The sequence below is a fragment of the Cyanistes caeruleus genome, chromosome 6 (genome assembly GCF_971803275.1).
Source record: "Cyanistes caeruleus chromosome 6, bCyaCae1.hap1.1, whole genome shotgun sequence".
NCBI lineage: Eukaryota > Metazoa > Chordata > Aves > Passeriformes > Paridae > Cyanistes > Cyanistes caeruleus.
The window spans coordinates 20,912,017-20,932,001 of NC_141706.1; the positions used below are offsets into that span (position 1 = coordinate 20,912,017).

General features: G+C 42.9%; 1 protein-coding gene across 6 annotated transcripts in view; it reads left to right on the forward strand.

The window, feature by feature from the left end:
- The first annotated feature begins 2,964 nt into the window (after window positions 1–2,964).
- OSBPL5 (oxysterol binding protein like 5) overlaps window positions 2,965–19,985 on the forward strand; it is a 179,827-nt gene continuing 162,806 nt past the window's right edge. For 2 of the 6 annotated variants that reach the window (XM_023929030.2, XM_086892610.1), the window contains exons 1-2: window positions 3,344–3,867; window positions 8,504–9,294. In XM_023929030.2, coding sequence (XP_023784798.2) covers window positions 9,280–9,294 — 15 coding nt within the window. In that variant the 5' untranslated portion in view covers window positions 3,344–3,867; window positions 8,504–9,279. Of the gene's footprint in view, window positions 3,868–3,937; window positions 4,229–8,503; window positions 9,295–15,487; window positions 15,547–19,985 lie in introns of those variants that run through there. The other 4 variants (XM_086892603.1, XM_086892604.1, XM_086892605.1 and 1 more) reach the window with 4 other exon arrangements.

The window sequence follows — 19,985 nt, forward strand, 5'->3', positions numbered from 1 at the left end:
TATTTTTTTAAACTTCCTGCAGATGGCATTCTGAGCCACATAGAACTGAAGGCAAGTTCCCCTAACTCCAACAGCTCTCCTATATGTAGATTTTAGCATTCTATTTGTTGACCTATTTCAAGGCATATTTTTTTCACAGTATTCTCTTAATCAGATTTTTATATTTGAGTTAGGACCTTATTCTAAAGAGCTGTAGAAAATACATGCTCTTTCCTGAGGAGCATGGCACTGAGCCATCCATCATATATGTTTAGGTTATCCACTTTCCATTTCACAGACAGAAATTAGATATCTTTTTACTTTTTATTTTTAAATTGTTTTTCCCTCTGGTTACATTATTCTATTGCAATGAAATTTTATAAGTTAGCCTGAGGAAGGCACAATGTTATTACCAAACCAGAGCCTTACAGCTCTTTCAAAGTCATTGGCTTTAAATGATATTAGAAGTACATGGAAGTATTATTCTATGTACTACAGTCAATTGGTTCCAGATGAAACATTGTTGTAGTTGCAATTTATTACATGAAGTGATCAATATGTTGTAAATGCTTTTATAGGGTAGAGCCAGAATCTCTGTGGAAACACAACCAGCAGCATCACAGTCTGCAGAGACTGCTCTCTGCACCCAGAATAACACAACCCTGCAGATTTTCTTGGGACTGAGCTTTTCACTCAGTGGACATTACAGTTTACAATGATTTTGCTGTTTAGTTAATTCTGGAAAAGGCAGGATGGCTCTGGAGGACTCAAGTGGCTGCTTCCTCTTGGCTGAGGACACAGCTGCCAAGGAGGGAAGGACCATTTCCTGATTAGAGTTTGCAATCAATGATATGACCAGAGAAAGGAGATAAACACAACCAGCAGCTGAGGCACGAGGCAGCAGGGTGTGGTGACCATGGTCACTTTAATAAGCAGCATTTGCAATTGTCTCCCATTTTTCAGACTTCTTAGATATAAAATTTTTAGGAAACATTTGAAGGCTGTTTTGCAAACGGCTCAGAAGTAGTTCCTTTCAGCAAAATGGGTGGAGTAGGAATAAAATCAGAGGGCTTTCAATGTAGGCGATTCAATGTTGGTACCATTAACAAAGACAATCATCTTTGAAATGATCCCCAAAAAGAATTTGCAAAATGAACTGATGTCTTTTCTAGCAGCTGCATTGTGAGGATGAATTGCTTTCCCAAGGCTGGGGGAAGCAGAAAGCACTCTTGCTGTGCTGAGGGAGATGTGGTGGGGAAAACCTGTGTGTTCCATTGCAGGTGTGTAGTGCAAATATTTGCAAAAGTGAAGCTGTGGTACTGCTTCTTGTTTCACACAACAGAAAAGGAAAAAGTAAGTAATTTCTGCAGAGTTAAAAACTTCCATTGCAAAAATTCTAACATCTCAATAACCTCAAATCCCAGAAACTGCTAGGCAAACAGCAGATAGTGTGAAGCCTCTCATCAGCCTCCATAGGAAAGGCATCATGTTCCAAGCTAACAGTGGCCTTTTAACTTTGCTGGTGTGTAAGGAAAATTCTTCCATGCTAATAGTCAAATTATGATTTCCCATGATTGAAAGGCAGGAGCTACTAAGCATAACAAAGTGAGTTTTCCCTGCTCACTAGGACATCTGCCAGCACTGTGATCAAATTACGGCTTTCCTTGGCCCACAGTCAGGAGCAAACTGCTTATCCTTGATCAAAAGCACAGTCTGCTTGGGTGGAGACACTTTAATTATTGGTGATGAATCTGAGAAAGGCTCTTTGAAGTGACAGTCTCAGGATGCCTCAGTGTTCACATATGGGGGAATCAATTGACTAATTACAGCAAGAAATAGCCTCAACAATGAAAGTGAGAGAGAAGGTGGAGGTCTGAGCTGTACTGAGTCACAGGCAGCAGGAGTGAGGGTGGCCAGGCAAGCAGGACCTGCTGGGGCTAGGGATTGTGGGTGGGGAACGAGACATTTGGGGTAGATCAGTAGCCATAGCATGTGTCTGGCCTTATGATCTGGTTCTTGCTATGCAAAAGCAGCAGAGGGGCCAGCCCAAGAAGTTGCAGTGGACAAAAGCAATGTTTCACTTGTCATGCCTTGCCAAGTCTTTATCTCCATCATGGCCAGGCCCAGCAGCAGTCCCAGGCTCTCTGCGCCAAGCAGAGCCACAGCACATAAAACCAATTCCATAGTGCTCTAAGGGAAGGAAAAACCCAAAATAACTTCTACAGTTAAACGAAATGCCATTTTTTGCCTAACTAAATTCACAGCAAATGTGGGAAGCAAATGGCAAGGACAGTGGTAGATAGGGTCTTGCTACTCCTGTGGAAATCCCCCCATCCTGTGAGGTTTAGCTGTGAGGAAGGATTTGTGACTAGGATGAGAATGCCTGCTCTCTCCAATCCTCCCTGCTTCCCTGGTAAACCGAAATCAGGCAGGCATCCTGAATTGTGGCCACAGGCCTCCTGTCTGCTAATGGGTGTGGGGAGGACTCATTTCAAAGGGTGGAAGTTACAGCACCCAGATGGATTCCCCTTTGGCAGCAGATGAAAGCTCTGTGGTTTCAGAACAAAGAGCTCCATTTTTGCATGTAGGAAATCAAGAGATCAGCTGAGCAATGTTATACAAGCCAGAAGGGAAGCCTTAAAAGTTAAAAAAAGCACATTATGCTTGATGCATTCAGCAGTGGTGCTGAGGCATTCTGTGCTAAATAAAATAGTAATACAGCTCAGGTGAGAGCACTGGCTCAGGACAGCAGATTATACCTCTTCTACACTGTGGGATACTACTGCCACTAAAAAGAGGAGAAAAATCCTCAGTTTTTTAAAAAAAGTATTTGCATCTGTTTTGAAATGGCGGCTGGTATAAAATGCAAGCACTGGTATTTGGCACTAAAGTTACTGAAGCAAGTAATAATTTTGTGCTTTTTCTCAGTTTGGCTGGACTTGCATGCTGGGAGCTGACTTGCAAGGACTGGGCTGGCATCAAGTGTTTTCTTGTGCTTCATGGCTCCCATGCGTGATCCTGTTGAGAACAGACCTGAGTCAAATCAAGATTCACATGGCGCTGGCAGTTGAGAACAGCTTTTAGATCCTGGCTCTCAGAAAAAGTTTCTGTGCTGTATGTAATTCCTTGTTCCATGGGTTTATAAATGTTCCTCCTCTCTGGTCCACCCAGGCTGCTGTCAGGGCTGTTCCTCAGTGTCCCTCACCACTGGTGAGAGGTGTGCTCTCACTGGGGAACCTTTTCCCAGTTTCAGTGCATGGTGGTGTGGCTGGGGAGGCTGGAGCCAGCTGGGTCCATCATGGGGCAGCCCCTGGCCCTTCTCCTCACAGGGGCTGCTCCTCTGCTGCCATCTCCTGAGCACCACAGTGGGCATGGATCTTCTCCTGGCCACCCCACCGCCATCAGGCCCAGCCTCTGTCGCTCTATTAGGAACAGCGAAAAGAACGACACAGACTCTCAAGGGAGTCGATCAGGAGAATTTCTCTCAGTTTATTGCTTCAGATCTTTTTTATAGACTGATACGTGAAAAGTACAGAAAATAAACTCTTATTGGTTAGTAAACTAACACATCACCATCATTGGTCAGTGGGGCACACCACCCCTCGACCTTCTCTTGCAAGAAAACAAGGAACAGACAAACAGCACCTGCAAGGCTGTTTTCTGTCTCTGAGGATTGTTTTAATTCTTCCTCATGATTTCTCAGGCCACTTTCTCAGGCAAGACTGAGAAAGCTATGTGGCCTGCAATTTCCACAGGTACCTTGCTCCCTGCTTCACAGTTAGCATCCATAGGCCTCCTCGTCTGAGCTAGCCACGTCCACTCTCCCCTACTCCTGCCATTGCTGGGGACAAGATTGGCACGGCCCCTGTGTAAGCTGGCACCCAGATGGTAGGTTTGCCTTCTTCAGACATTTCCCTCCAGACAGAAATGGAGTGAAAATGGTGCTGGGAGAAACAGTGAGGCCTGTCCCAGGTGGGAGGGCGCTGAGGGTCCTGAGGCGGCTCCTGGGAGTTCCTGCCACTGCGGGGAATGAGGAGAATTTGTTTCCAACCTCACTTTGGGGTTTTAGTAAACGCCTTGTTGGCCACCCCACATATTTAAGGGTTACACTGGGCTGCCCCCAGCCTACAGCATCTGTCTGAGAAGCAGGAGGGTTGTTAAGAAGCACCAGGGGCAATGACATTTCTGTGCACCAACAGACATGTCTAACGCAGTGCTCCTACGCTTTCCCGAGGTCTGAGGCAAACTGGTCAGTAAATACATGGATTTGGGGATCTCTGGCAGGAGCCAGCAATGTCCAGAGCTGGGCCAGGCTGCAGGCTCACACCTTTGGAGTGGAGATCCAAGGAGAGCTGGTGGTGATGGAGGGCTTGAGTTGACAAATTTCACCCATTAGTCCTTGCACATGTAGAAGGGGGAAGAAGGTGAGGGTGGAGAGATTCATGAATAATTAAACTCTGAGACAGAAGAACATACATAATGCATGATAAATTAGTCCAAGTGCAGCAGAGGAAGCATGGGTAAAGTTTGTTTCAACAAGCAGAAAATGGGATGTGACAGGGTATTGATGCCATAACAGCTGTTTGCTAAAATTTTTCATTTATTTATATAGATTTCCTCCCCCTCACAGTTAGGGGCCAGCCTAGAGTGGGACAGAAATCAGCAACTGAGATGAAAAACGAGTTTGGCTCCTGCTGGGTCCCAGTCCAGTACTCTCCCTGCCTGGGAGATCTTCCTCCCTGCTTAGTGCTCTTCTTCCCTTTCTGGTAATCTGATGCAGTATTTCCTGCCCGGTCACTTGGGCTGCTGTCTGACTGCAGCTAAGACGGGTAGGGTAATGCTCTTAATTCCATGGAAACAGAGAGGCCCATGTTGACTCACTTCAGCCTTTTCTGATCCCAGATTTCCTAAATGTTTTCTTTCTTCTAAACTGTATTTGCTGTTACAACATAAATTATTTATGAGATGTTACACTTGTTACAGATGGTAATGAGGCTGCCAAGCAGAGGGCATTGACTCTACACTGCAGTGTCAAAGTGATTTAAGGAGGGGTGTGTGTGTAAATAAAAACCCAGTCCCTTCCTTTTATTGAGCAAACCCAGCAGATCTGCTCAAATTCACTTTTCCCATAAATAACACTGAAGGCCAAAAGCTGCATTATTAGACTTGCAGAGTTGCTTCATCTGAATCAGAGCTCTGAGCAGCATTGGTTTTCTTTCTTTCTCCAGCTGTGAATCACTTAAGGTCTCCTTTCCTGTGTTAATGAATAAGTTAGGTATCTGTCATGATAGATCACAGGACACCGTACACAGAAGGTGTTTATTACACGTACCTGCCACACAAAACCCCCAGCTTTGACAGAGCTGGTTTCATCCCTTTTGCTCATGACAGGCTGCTCATGGAGTAGTGCAGCAACCTGGAGCCGAGCACTGCAACACCAATTCTTGGATCTTGTCTCTCCTTCCACCTTCTGCTCACTCCAAAGTAGCCTTCACCCTCAAAGCAAGGGCCACTGGGTGCCGTGCCTGCTGACCTGTCTGCTCCAAGAGAGGGCATCTTACTTCTCACAGGGGCAGACAATTCACAGGGAAATAATTTTCTGTTGCTCTCTTGCAGTCTGGTTTTTCTTGTACTCTAGAACCAATGCCTGTTTTCTGGTGCATACTGCACTTTGATTTTTCCACATTTCTGGAGTCCCAATAAGTAGGGACTGCTTAGACTTGAGGTGTGTTAAAAAATAGTCTGAGTTCTTCCGATTGTTTTACTGTTTTTTCATAAATATGGTCTTTCATCACTCTTGCTAGAAAACATGATGCTAAAGAAAGTCACAGCATCCTGCTGTCCCTTGTGATCAAAGTAGGTGTGAAGGGTTGAGTGTAAACCAGTTTTCTCCCAAAATTCAATACATTCTCTTTTAACACTGAGGTCATCTATATATATTAAAAAAAAAAAAAAAAAAAGTATTAAAGAACTGTGCAAATACTGAGCCTATAAAACATACAAAAGCAGAATACCACTGTTAAATAGTTAAGACTGCCAACCCCCTCACTGAGGACACACGGATGCCAGCTGTATGACCAGGTGCTGGAAAAGATGGGGAAGAGGGGAGCAGCTTTTGATCTGGTGTTACAGAGAAGCCCAAAGCAGATTTAACAGCCTTAGTTCTAACTACAAAGATATGCTTCAGTTCCTTGAAGTGTCATAGGCTTCCTGCATGCTGCTGGGCTATCCTAGTGAAAGAAAGTGATGTAGCTTTCCCAGAAAAAAACCACCCTAATTCACAAAGTTCACAAAGGATAAAGAGTGCTAAAGAGAATAAAAATGAGCTATGGCTAGGCAAAGCATAAGCACACTATGGAAACTCCTCTCTGAGCATAGTTCTGCTTGCTTTTCCTTTTTTTTTTTTTTTTTTTTGTGTGTGTGTGTGTGTGTGTGTAGGGTTTTTCCCCTTCAGCTGTTGCAATGACTCACTGATTTGCATGGCCACTCTTGCTACGGATTCTGAAAAGCTTTGAGTATACAACTGGGTTGATGAAATTCCCTGTCAGCCATCTCTAATTCAGCTAGATTTCTTTTCTTTTTCTTTTTCTTCCTTCTCCCTCCTAGTGCCTTAATCTAGATGGGCCTTACCACTTTAAAACTAAAGTGGGACACAGGGATGTGAGAGAGAAAAGGAAAATTTCAGAACTCCCTGCCCTGTTCCAAATTAATTAGAGCCCAAACCACCTCAAATATGTGTAGAAAGCAGCTTAGAAAATGTTCTCCATTACTGCATTTAAATCCTGGAACTGAAGTTTATGATGAGTGATAAATTAAACCCTGCACCAGTGCCTTTCTGTGCAGTTTGACCTCACTCCAAATACACAGGAGAAGAAAATGTATGTGCTCACCAGGATTTTAGCACAGTGTGCACAACTCCCAGCCTAAATCAACCCAATGCCTGCCACTGGGATGGGACACCAAGCACAACTGCCTGGCTGATTTTTTTCTTTTCAACTGTGTGAAAATGAAGAAGGTCCTGGAGGCAGGATGCCCTTGAAACCTGCTTGCCATCCCCCTCTTTTTTGTGCCACTGGTGTGAGTCCTGGCCTGCTGCTGGCTTTGTGCTCTCCAGCTCCTGGAGAGAAAGGGGGCTCCTCACCTGCTGTCAAGAGTCCCTTAGTTTCCTTGAGCCAGGTGCTCTGAGGATGTGTATTTCCAGCTTGGCTGCCTCTCTGCAGCCAAGACACTGTTTTCTGAAGTTACTTGCCTGTTTCCAAGACCCAAGGCCCTACCTGAGGGAGCCCTCAGCATGTGCTCACCTTCAGGTTGGTGTGCGTTCCCTGCCCAGCGCTGCCCTTCAATGGACAATATGGCAGCATACCAGGGCTCCAAATGGAACCCTGTGTTTTTCCAGAGATAGCAGAAGATCCCCAGCTGGAAGAAAATCCTGTGTAAATTGACATGGGTCTATGCCAATTTACATCAAAGGAAAATACAGATCATAAATGCTTGCACATGCAGCTTTTCAAGATCAGAGTACAAAGTCAATGCCGCTGAATTTGGTTAGGCTGTGCCTCTGTCCTGCCTGATTTTAGCATAGCGTGGCTTTTGAGGAGCCTCTTTTCCAGCTCCTCCAGTGTAACACAGCCTTCAGAGCTCTGGGGAAACCTCTTTGTCTTGTTGTCCTCCAAATAGCTCTAGTACCAGCATGAAAGGAGAGGCTTCACATAAATATGTAGAAAGAGAGAAGGGGTCTCATATAAATATCTAAAAATATATCCATATAAACCAGGAGATTAAAGGCAATGGCATATGAAAAGGAAAAACAGTTATTGTTAATGAGAGTAGTGCTGACCCTATTCTAATATCTAATCTAATTTCCAATCTTCATATTCTAATATCTTTTTTCTTTATTGTTTGCTTTTTCATTAAGACCCCCTCCCCAATTCAAGGTGCAGTGTAGCTTTTTGCAAAGACTTAACCTTCTAAAGGGCTGTCTGCACTACAGACAATTTTGTTCTCCAATACATGTAGGTGAGGGTATGTAACATTAGTGGTGAAGACTGGATGGTATTTACTTTTCTTTTGTGTCAGGAGACTGAAAGAAACGTTGCTGAGAACATGGGATTTCTCCAGAGCTGCCCTCATATTGGGTGGCAACTCAGCTTTGCAGATAAAGCACCTTGGTGCAAAATTTCTGTGGAAACAAATCCAAATAGTTTCAACCTCAGGAAGTCTAGGGGAGGTAAAGGCAGCAAAGCAATAAAATAGTGAGTATCCACCTGTACTTTTTCTCTACCAAGATTTTGTGGCAAAGATGTGTCACCTGCTGTCAAAATATGTGTGCTCAGACTGATAACACATAGGCCTGGTCTTATTCAGACAGTTAATTTACAAGTAAAGACCTCCAAAGGCCTTTCTTGACTTGCTTTCATGCATAACTGTCAGAAATGCCTTGTCACCTTTAGGATTTACTGTTAGATAACACATAGTAAGACTGATTTTATTTTTTTTTTTGACTGGCTTTTTTTGTTTTTCCAAGGAAAGGCAAGCCCTAACGATCCCGGGATGTCAGACAGCTCCTCTGTGAAGTGTTGTTGCACACTGGGATATTTTGCTGCTGCTGTAGGACTGGCAGGGTGAAATCAAGGGCTCCTCTGAATGGCAATGAAGTCCAGGACAAACACGTGGGGCTGAGAACAGGATGACTTCCCGCAGCCACTGCAGCAGGTCCAGCTCTGGAAAATAAAATAGGGATAAGGTTTTCACAGTCTCCACACTTCCCACCATGAACTGTCTTCAAGTAAAGCTAGGTTGTGTGAGCAGTAATTCCCAGTGCCCCACAGAAAGCTAGGTCTGGTGTGGTACCCCTCTAACAGCATGAATCCATGGCTCCAAATGCCACTGTATTGCTTCCCAGCTCATGAGGCACCTGCCTGACTGATTCCTTTACCCTTGTCAGTGTTCAGAATAGCTGTGCACCTATTTTAGCCAAGTGCAAGCCGTTTTTCATGCAGGATGACTGTGTACAGCAGCACAGGCAGGGGAAGCTGGATTTTTGGAGAGCAGACCCTCGGCACAGGGCAAAATGCTCGCCTGCACTCTGATGCTGATTTTCTCCTTTATTGGCTGCTCCTGAGGCTGCAGCCGGAGGAACGGTCTCCTGTGGAACGGCAGCTTTAGACAATTTTATTGGCTGATGAATCTGATCTTGCCTGGCCACCTTCCAGAAACACTGACTTGCCCGAGATGAGAGTGAGAGGAAGATTGCTCTCCCCGGGGCTCTAAAGCAGTTGTTTTGAGACCAACGTAGCACCCATGCCTTGCTGCACGGTGAGTATAGAAGGACAGGTCCGTATAGCCACGTCTATATGTGTAAAGTGCTTTGTGATCTAATTGCTGACACAATTAAATGTGCGGCTCCTGTGGACTGTGTCTCGTTTGCTGCTTAATTATGTGAAAATGTACTTGGTAAATGACTTGCTGTCACAAAATGCTCGATTAACTGTTGCAATGATCTAAGTTAAAACACTGTGTTTGTGTCCTACTCTGGTTATTTCCTGTGCTGCAACACATTGATTTAAGCTTTTAGCCATGAGAGAGCAAAATGCAGCTGCAAGATGTTGATATTAAAGTGTTTTCTTTGGTTTTATTATTTTGCTAGTGGAAACTCAAAATACCAGAGCTGCTTGCTAATATTTGCTCAAGTCTTCTAAAAATTGCTGATTAATCTTGCCCTTTCTTTATTAAGGGTAACTTTTGTGAAGTTTGATGCTATGGATCATTTTGCAAGTTGTGCTTTGCCACAGAGCAAAAATAGGGCAGAGCAAAGGAAGGGAATGTTTTTAATGTAGCCCCCAAAGTGTGTGGTGCTCAAAGTGGCAGGATACTGCATTGCACCTGCATCAATTGCAAACAGCTCTACAGATAAATATTTCTGAAGAGCCCCCAAAAATATTTCTACGTAAGGAACTGGTTGGTCATCCATAAGGATGGTTGACCAGCAGCACTGGAACAGAGCGAAGGAATGCAGCTTTTTAGACTGCAGCAGTCCTGTAATATACAAAGATGCAGCTAATCCTGAGAGTGCATTGTACCTGCTGCTTCAAAAATGATACTAAATAACCAACATTCAGTCTAACAACCTGCAGTGTCCCTGATACTGAGTGGAGTTTGAAAATGTGTATTTTTGACAGTTTTGGGAAACAGCATTTTATCACTGTACTTGTTCAAAATCTCTCTCTGTAATATTTCATAGGGGTTTTTTAAGGGGAGGTGGTGCAGGAAGTGGGGTATCAGTGTTTTCTTCAAACAGATCCCTACTGAACATAGTGCAAGGACAATATAGCTTCCTCAGAGTTAAGACAAAGTATTACATTAATCTGAGTAAAGCTATACATAGTCCCCAAAGATTTCCCAGGCTAGAACTTTGTGTTCCCTTGGGCTGTAGCACAGCTGTTGATGGCAATGATGTTTTTCTTCATTCTTCTTCCTGAGGGCCAAGGAGGAACCTGAGCAGATTCATGATTTGACTTGGCTGGAATAACTTTGCAGTACCATACTGGCCTGGGATGCAATGGGTTCCTTAGGGAGTCAGAAATGGATGGCATGGGGCTGCCTACAGCCTCTTGGAATCACCTGCACCACAGCTGTCTTTCCAAGCTGTGTTGAAGTTACATTTTAGTACTCTGGGCAGAGGATGGAGCGGGAGGACCAAGTTTTTAGCTACAGGAGAGACATGAACACTGATTTGCAGCTGTAGTTGTAAGGAGGAGTCTCCCCATTATGTCCAAGTGGGGAAGAGGGGAGGCCTCATCTGGTGGAATTCCATCTCTATTTCAGCTCAGAAGGAAATAACTTGTTGAACTGGCTCCCATGAGAAGTGGAATGGCAGTCCATGAAGTCACGTGGCCCTGTTACCAGCTGTGGTTGTGAGAGTGAAGTAGGACCTTGTGTTAATGAGAAATGATGCAGCGAATATGGTTTAGTATGACTTTTGTGCAATTGTGCCAGGTAGCACTGACAAACTTGGTCTCTGACTCTTCTAAAACATTTGTTTGGCCCTGAAAATAGTCTTAACTACATTTTACCTTGTCACTGTTTTTCTGCACCATTCCTATGCCTGTTGTTGCTTCCAAGGGAGCCATGGGAAGCTGACATTCATACTCACTGGATTTCAAACATCCCTTCTAGAAATCACAGGCTCTGTCATGATATGGAAGACGAGGCTGTTTTATACCCAGTTTTAGAGATGTGTTTGTGATTTCCTGGGATTTTCTTGTGGAATCTGAATTATAGCTTATTTCAAGTTAAGATTTAAGTTTAACGAATGTAGTATAAAATGTAGTATTAACATACCAGCTCAGTACCTGCTCATGTTCCTGGAGAAGTTTTTTGTATTAATGCCAGACATGAATCTGTGAAACTGCAATCTGTGGCAATTGTAATACTGAAAAGGGAAATAAAAGGAGAGGAAACTGTGCATGAAGATGTGAATTTTGCTAGTTTTAAATTTAAATGAGATGCATTGAAGGTAAGCCATGGTAGAAATGAAGCTTTGCCACTAAATAGGATGCAATTTATTTGGAGTGGAATGAGTTATTCTCTTGATTCTTCAAAGGGCTTTTTGAAACCCTGTTACTGATGTGCTGCTGGTGTGTTCCAGCAAAATAGTAACCATGAAAGAGCTGAATACAGGCTGCTTACTTCTTTTTGAGACTTTGCCATCACTCTACATGCCACAACAGGCAAAATGTTGGTGATTTCTGTCACTGTCAAGCCAAAGGTAGAAGTGGCCTCACTTTGGGCACTGGTAGAATGGACACCCAAGGAGTGCTCCTTGACCCTGATCTGTGTTGGTGGTCTGTGAGCAGTCCCAGGAAAGCAAAGGGCCCTGTGGCAGGGCAGGGGATGAGGATCAATCACATGGGATGAATTTCCCTTTCCTGTCATGGCCCTCAGCTTGTAGCAGTGGGAAGACCATGACTGCAGCCAGCCTCAAAACAGAATGGCAGATTCTGTTTTGCTGTTTCAGATTTCCTGTTTTGCTGCCAGTCTGGTGTGGTGCTTTGCACCCCATTTGCCTCCCTCAGCCTTGTAAATGTTGTAAGTTTCTTAGTGTTTTTGGAGTAGCTAAAAGGGCAATTCTAGACATTTTACTTTGAGGGGAAACAATGGAGAAAAGTAGAAAGAGGTGGTGACTAAAAATATAAAGCTTGTGATCTTTGTTAATGATTATATTTGGCAATTCTGTAGAAATGAAACCAAGAGAAAACTATGATTCTTTGACTTAAGAAAGCATTTATCTGGAAATGTTTTGTTTTTAGATTAAGATCTGAGTTAAGAAGGTGGAAATACATTGATTCGTATTTTGACAGTTTAAAATAGTTTCTATGCAATGCTCTTACAGCATGTTCATTTAGAATGTGGACTTGCAAATTGCAGTAGTATTTTAAAACACTTGGAATTCAGAATGACATGTAAACTGTCTGCAGAGATTTTATTTTTATCTTTGTTGGGTTTGTTGATTAGCTTGGATGTGAATTTGTATTTCTGTATATGTATATAAACATAATCCAAATTAACATGTATGTAAGTAGGAAGCTGATAGGCAATATGCTTACATATATACCAGCATGTTATTGAGTCACAACATGAAATGTTTACTCTCAATATCCATGTGTAATCCATGCTGTGGGCTCATGCTAGGAGTAATAAGGCAAGAAACTGTTTATGCTCTGTGATACAGATAGCCAGATCAACAGTGGGAGCGAAAACTGGAATTGTTCTTCGGTTTCAATTACAGCCTGACAAATGGTGCATTCATTTTTCATTGTTAATAAATGGCCCATATGGCATCCTTTGATCACATGCTCTGCAGCTTCTGCAACAGTAAGGCATTTATTTTCAGGGAATACAGAACCTAATATTTGATCTGGGATTTCTGAGCAAAATACTGTCTTGTGTAAGGGAATGGACACTACTAGGAGAAGGTACCCTAGGTAGCTCAGAGTTTTCCAGGCTGAAGGCTTGGAGCATCCTGTACCCACCTCAGTGGCAGAGCCAGCAACCTCCTCACGTTCCAAATCACACCAGTAAAACCAGGAAGGCTCTTTCCCCACAAGCAAATTCCATTCTTTCACAGAATATGTGAGGATGGCTTTTTCATGGTGCACAATCCAGAAGATTCCAGGATGCCTGGCATGCAGGGATAGATAAAAACTAACCAGAGAAAAAATGCAATGCAAAGCAAAATTAGAATTTCTTTGTGTGTGAGAAAGATGCATCATCAAAAAACCCACCAGCCTCACACACATCCCTGGAATGAGGACACCCTATTTGCTTTTAATCATATTATTTATCGTACCTTTTAGAAGCAAAACTGAAATCCATAGCCAGGACACCAGCTGGAGACATTCAGGAATATCTCCATGGAAATACCATCTTGGAAAGCAAAGCTTGCTGACGTTTGCTCATTATTATCTGCAGAGCACTGCAGTCTGGGAGAAAACAGGAGCTAGGCAACACCCTGTTTTCTACGCCCACAGTCTCAACAGAAGGATGGGTGCCTCTCTAGAGCAGCTCATGTCCTCCCTTATGGTGTAGCTCTTGTCGCCACTTTGACCTTAGTGGGCAGACAGTGTTTGGGACCTTTCTGGGTGTTCCTACCAAAAATCATAATGATTATGCACAGCTTGTGCCTTTAATGTAAACGGAAGTGTTTACAAAGCATGCATTTTTTTACAATTTACAACATATGGATGTACACTTCTACTTCCCCAAACACAAGAGGTTTCCTCCCCCACAGCGTTCATGTGAACCTTCCAGGGATAAGGAGATGCAGGATGGATGCAGGGGGAAGGGAAAACCTGTTGGACTCTCCTTGGGAAAGTTTCATCAGTAAGACATCAACCTGTGGCCACTTGTATCTGCAACACTGTCAGCATCCCCAGAGTAGTTTCAGCTTCTGCTTTGGCAGTAGCAAATGGTAAAACTGCACAGACTCACTCACCCATGACCTTATATAAGCAAAGACTTGTGTCCTTAACCTTTTGCAAAAGATGGACACAATATGAAAGGTTAAACCCCAAAGCAGATGGTGTATTTCCGTACCAAGCATCATGTCATGTTTTTGATGAAATTTGGCTGGCTAAGTGTGTCCAAAAGGCATTGCTCCTTTGGTGAAGAAACCATTAAAGTGTGTAAATTTGTGGGAACCTTGGCTAAAATAGGCTCTCAAAATAGAGAGCTAGTACAAGGCACAAAGTTGAAAAAATTGGTCTCCACATAGGCAACTGAAATCGGGGGGAGGGTGAGGAGGAACAGGATGTGTAGGTTGTGTAATCATTTAATTTGCTGCTTTAGTGCTAATATATAAAATGTTTGCCCAGCATACCTGGTTTCTCTTTTCAGCTGGTTTCTTAGGAAGGATTTTTTGTGAGGAAAACACTCTATGTGGTGTTACAGGCCTGTAATTTTCAGGCTAGACTACAGAAGGATTATATACTTGTTATTTTGTTTTCCCTTGAGAAAGCTCTGCAATGTTTCATAAATCCAGATGACTGTATAGGTTTTAGTGAATATGTAATTTTCCAGGTGGAATACATGCTGGTCAATACCTCTGTTCTTAGAAGAGGTGGTTGCTGACACAAATGATGTCTGACAGGCTGTCCCTTACTGTGGAATGATCTGTCATCTCCTCAGGTTCTTGTAAATTGCTGTAACTCAAGATTAGGGTAAAATATTTAAAAGTTGTCAAAAGCAGCTTTAAAGACTCTGACCTTCTAGATTTTAAAAGTGGTTTAGAGGCTTATGATGTTGAATCCTGTAATCACTTTTGAAATGTTTTCCTAGTCTGTCTTCCTTGAATGAATAGAAATGTCTATTTTCTACAAGTAAAATGGGCCTAACTTTGGCCAAAAAGCATTGCTGATCATGAACTTGTTGAAATCTTCAAGGACTAAAATTTGGAATTGGCTTGCTGAACTGATAAGATTTGTCAGGGACAGTCATGGGTAATTGCCTCAACCTTTGTAATATAAATGATTGTGCTTGAAAAAAAGCATGGTAGGAAAATGTATTTGTCTCAGGAAAGGAACAGTGAGCACTTGCCCTGTGCAGGGCCAGGAGCTGGACTCAATAGTCTTTGTGGATAACTTCCAACTCACGATATTCTATGATTCCATGATTCTGTGGCTTGAATTATTTTCCAGAATCCGTGATACAGGAGATGGGAATTTCCTCAAGGAGTTTTATCACAGCAGATTAGCTTTTTATATTAAATATACCTGTTTGGTCTGCAAACCAAATCTCATTCCTCTTGACCTTATTTATTATGGTAGACATCAAAGTTCAATATAAAAAAAGAGGAAGTATTTATTTAACTTCTTACCCCCTCTTTTATGGTACAAGGCTCTGTCTGGGTGGAAGGACAAAGATATGATGCATGAAAGCATGAATGGTTTGTGTTCAAATTAATGTCTCATGTTGGCTCCAATATATGGCCATCACACTTTTTCTCCATCAGGGTGTCACAGAAATGCCATGAAGATCATCTATGGAGGTGACTTCTACCTGAGAACCAAGGTAACAAACATGACCCAGTCAAGTGTGTGATAAATATAGACACCCGCTGCAGCAACTCACACCAACACAAGCTCTGAGTTGCAAGTAAGACACGTGGCTTTGTCTCAGCAGTCAGTCCCTGCTTCTGCTGCAGTTAAGCTGCACAGGCTCCCAGGTTATTGCATCTGCACCAGGCATTTGCATGGTCCCAGGAAAAGTCTTGTTTGTATGAAGTTTTGATAAAAGATGATTAGATTTCTGCAAAATGAAACCAAAAGGAAATTCACATTCAGTAATCTTGGAGAGGTCTTTCTATCCAGGCTTTATTAATGATTGTTTGCTTCTGCAGTTATTTACATGTATTTACAGAGCCCAGCAGAACTACTCCTTGCTCTTTTATTGTCTCATAAAATTCCAAAGTATAGAACTGCCATTTATGGATGAAAAGGTGTGATGTAATTTAACTATAGGCAAGGTGGCTTAGTTAACACTTACAGTCTGTTTTAAGAGGTGGACTTAGGATATGAAATGTTGCCTAGCAGTAACTTTCAGTTTTTCTTTTACATCTTTCCTTTACCACTGTAGCAGTGGAAAAAGAGCTCATGTATTCTTTAGCTGTCATGTGACCTTGCAGCTCCAACAGTGGGACAGGGAGTGCTCTGTTCAAGAAAAATCAGTGTTTTGGGGGAAGGATTCAGCAAATTAACTGGGAGCTTGTTTTTTCTAAAGACTGATTTATGCCAGTGGGGAGATCTTCATACACTGTGGAGCAGCACTGTGCTGATCTCAACAGAGCTACTTTGTTTGATGGGGGTTAAAAATCTGGTCCCAAGTGTCTGTGTGATTCTCTTCTGCTGATGCAACTATCACCACTGTGCCTGGGGAAGGTTGTGCCTCTCTCTCTTCCTCCCCACTCTTTATGGCCTAGCAACCCTACAATGAACTGTTTGTCCCCTTTGTATTTTGAAGGTTATCCTTGCTCACGTGGTAAGCTGTGTCTGTGGCTCGGTATTGCTCCTTTTGTGAGCTTTGATGCCATGAGCTTGGCAGCAGAGACAGCACAGCAGACTGGATTTGCTGCAGCTTTAGTGCCTGGAGTGGGACCCTAGGGCCTGGTTAGCCCAGGCTACCATCTCACTGTTCATTCTGTTTGCCTCCACATGGCAAAACTGGTTTTTTTCCCTGCAGAAAGGCGTATCGGGGCAGTAGGAGTTATCCTGGGACGTACTTCCCTGCTGTGGCTTACCATGGTATATTGAACTGGTCTGCTTCTTACATGTGGGAGCAGGAAAAGCCTGTTTCAAAAGACATGGTATGCTTGAGTAGCACTCCTTCTGTGTTTGTAGGTTAGACAGAAGTCCCTGTGGGTCAGCTTTACATCTTCAGCTGTAAATGTAGGTCAGCTGGCTGCTATGCAGAGTGTTCCTTGTCCTTAAAAGCACAGGTCCTCACTCACAGCTTCACAGTACATTGCCTTTGCTGGTCTATTCTGCCAGCATAGCGAGGGGTGCAGCTGCTCTCCTGACACTGGCAGTCCTGCCAGCAGGGGAGAGGAGTATTTATTGGTCCAGGTGGAGCAGATATGTAATGAGAGCAATTTCTGCTGTTTCTGACACTTTCCTTTAGTAATGAGAGATTGATATCAGGCCTGTTAACGAAATTAATTATCATAGGATGTGACAGTGCCTGTAAATCAAAGCAAGTCCTTCAGTCCTTCTGTGCCCAGATCTGTTTATTCTGATACTAAACCTAAGATTTGCTCATTCCTGCATCCTAGAGAGTCCATCAGAGGTCTAAAATCAGTGAAAGATTCTCAGGAGCTCACAAGGAGCCCGTTGGGTTCAGTTACACTGTTGCTTCCTTCATACCACACATTTGGTTTACATATCCCTGCCTGCAGGCTCTAATCTTAGCTGTGACACTTAATATGCTTTGCATTTTTTTTAGCCTGGTTTCCTAGGAAGCTGAAGCTTATGCAATCCTTATGCAAAAGGAAAAGCCCTGAAAGGTTTCCTAAAAAGACAGCACAAATCAGCCAATGGGTTCATGAAAACTCATGCTAGAAGTTGCACACAGAAGAAGGTGGCTGGTGCAGAGCTTCTTTTGTCCATGGCTGCAGGGACCCTCCAGCTGCGTGTAGAACCACAGCAGGGTATGACTGTGGCTCCAGATGACTTCCAGTGGTCTCTTTTGTCCTCAACCATTCTGTGATTCTGTTGTCCATGTAGCACTAATATTTCAGCAAAATTCAGCAGAGGGGGACATCTCTCAAAGGCAAACAGGTTCTGACAAGTTTGAGAGGAAGGCTGTGACATGTGGCATGTGTGGGGCTGTTTGCACGATTGTGCTTGGAATCACCAAGTTCATGATCCTCCAGAGCCTCTGGTGGTTGGAGGATATAGAAGGGAGAAAGGATACACTGGAGGAGAGACATATGGAAATACAAGACCTGTTAGGTGGTCTGTGTGGAGATAAGTAGGCGCTGCATCAATGCACAGAATCTTTCTAGACTTAATCACTTCTGGCAGGAGACCTTGTTTGCAGTGTTTAGGGAAAAGGAGATGCAGATGTGGCTGAGGTAGTTAACCAGGAAAGCAGTGTGGTCCCTTTTGTGTATCTTATTGCTTTCAACAAAGCAAACTTGTGGAGACATCATTAGTGTGGCCAGCAAAGCAAGCCTTATCTGTTTCTAATATTGTAATCCCTCTGCTCAATGATAGGTTGCCAAATTTCTCAGGGAAGAACTGTCTTTTTAACAAACTCAAACTCCTAAAAAAATGAAACTGATTTCCCCCCAATATATTTATTACTGAGACTTAATATACTACTGCTTTATTGAAATTAATTTATTTGGCTACCAGAATGAGTAAAACAAATTCAGGAAAAAATAAGAAAACTTAAAAATTTTCTTAAACTTAAAAGTTTTTTAAAATTAAATATCTTGTATTTTTTAAAGAAAATATCACTATATAGTATATTATTGAGATTGTATGAGATTAAGTCAAATCCCAATAAAAATGTTTTGGTTTCAAGAGAAGTATGCTATTTTATCCTGCTCATGAATATTCAGTTCACTCTTTTTTTTTTTCTTTTTCTTTTTTTTTTTTTTTTTAACTGCCTCCTCCTCCTTGAGCACAAACCAGAAATGTATAACTCCACGTGGGAAACTGAAACACAAAATTCTACTGCAAAAAAGCACTGCTAAATTGATGCCACTTTAATAAGCCATTTTCAGGGCTACTTCACTTAAAAAAAACTGTTAAGGGCATCCTTAAGGTCATCCTGACCTGTTAGCTCTGCTGAGGCAAGCTAAAGCTTGTCCTCAAAATAAGAGAAATTTCTAAAGCTTTGAAAAAGAACAACCTCAGACCAAGGTGCAGGACTTTCACATGGCATCATTTGGTGGGTGCTGCCAAAGCCTGCTGATTCACCACCCAGTGGGTACCCAGCCCCATGGAAGGTGTCAAGGACATCTCTTGGTCACTTACAAGAACAAGTGCCATTTCAGCTTCATTCAACTGTAAGTAAATACATGGTGCTCACAGAGAAGTCAGTTACCATTTTTCTGCAGCAGAGAATTGGACCATTTTGAACTTCAAACAATTTTATTTCACAAAATTGCACAAGAATAAAATAGGGTTTCCTAAGGGAATCAATGTAGACTGTATAGATTGTCCCTTGCCTCCCCATAAGAAACTAAAGACATTTTAAATTTGACAATATATGTAAAACCCCTTTAATTTTTTCCTCATTTCCTTAACCATAAATAGCAAATACGCAAGACTAACTCTATGTATGTTAGCAGTCATTTCCATGTGGTAAAGGAGGCCTTTCTGGTCAGATGTCAGAGTACTGGCCCAGGGAAATGACAAGAAAGTCTGATCAAGGGCCAGTGCTGAGAATGTATTGTCAGTCTGGTGGTGTGACAGGCTGCCCAGACTGCAGTGCAAGGCTGAGGCAAGCCTGTCCATCTTGGCCCAGAGTTCACCCATCAAAAAATCATTGGTAGGATATGTGCAGCTTTTTACTTTGATGCTCCTTGTTCTGCCAGTCTAGGATTTGTTCATCCTGTGTCCCTCGTGGCGCAGGGGGATGTGGTTTGCCAAGCTCACCAGCTTCCTCTGAAAAAGGCATTTCTGTCCTGGCCATGGCTGGATGCAGAGTAAGATTTATCTGAGCTGCCAGAGCTGCAATTACTGGAGACGTGTTTTTGTATTTCCAGGGAGAGTCCCATACCTTGACTGTGTGTAGCAGCTGGACCACATCCCCAGAATCTCTGGAAGGGAGAAGAAAATGGCACCCTCCTGAAGAGAGGATGACTGGTTTTGTATGCATAAGGATCAGTCAGATGCAACACAAAAGGGTGCAATGTAGGTTCAGACCCTCCTGAGCAAAGAAATACCAGAGTTCTTCCCTAGAAAGGGTCTGCAGAGAAATATTCCCCTAAAACTGCTTGGCTG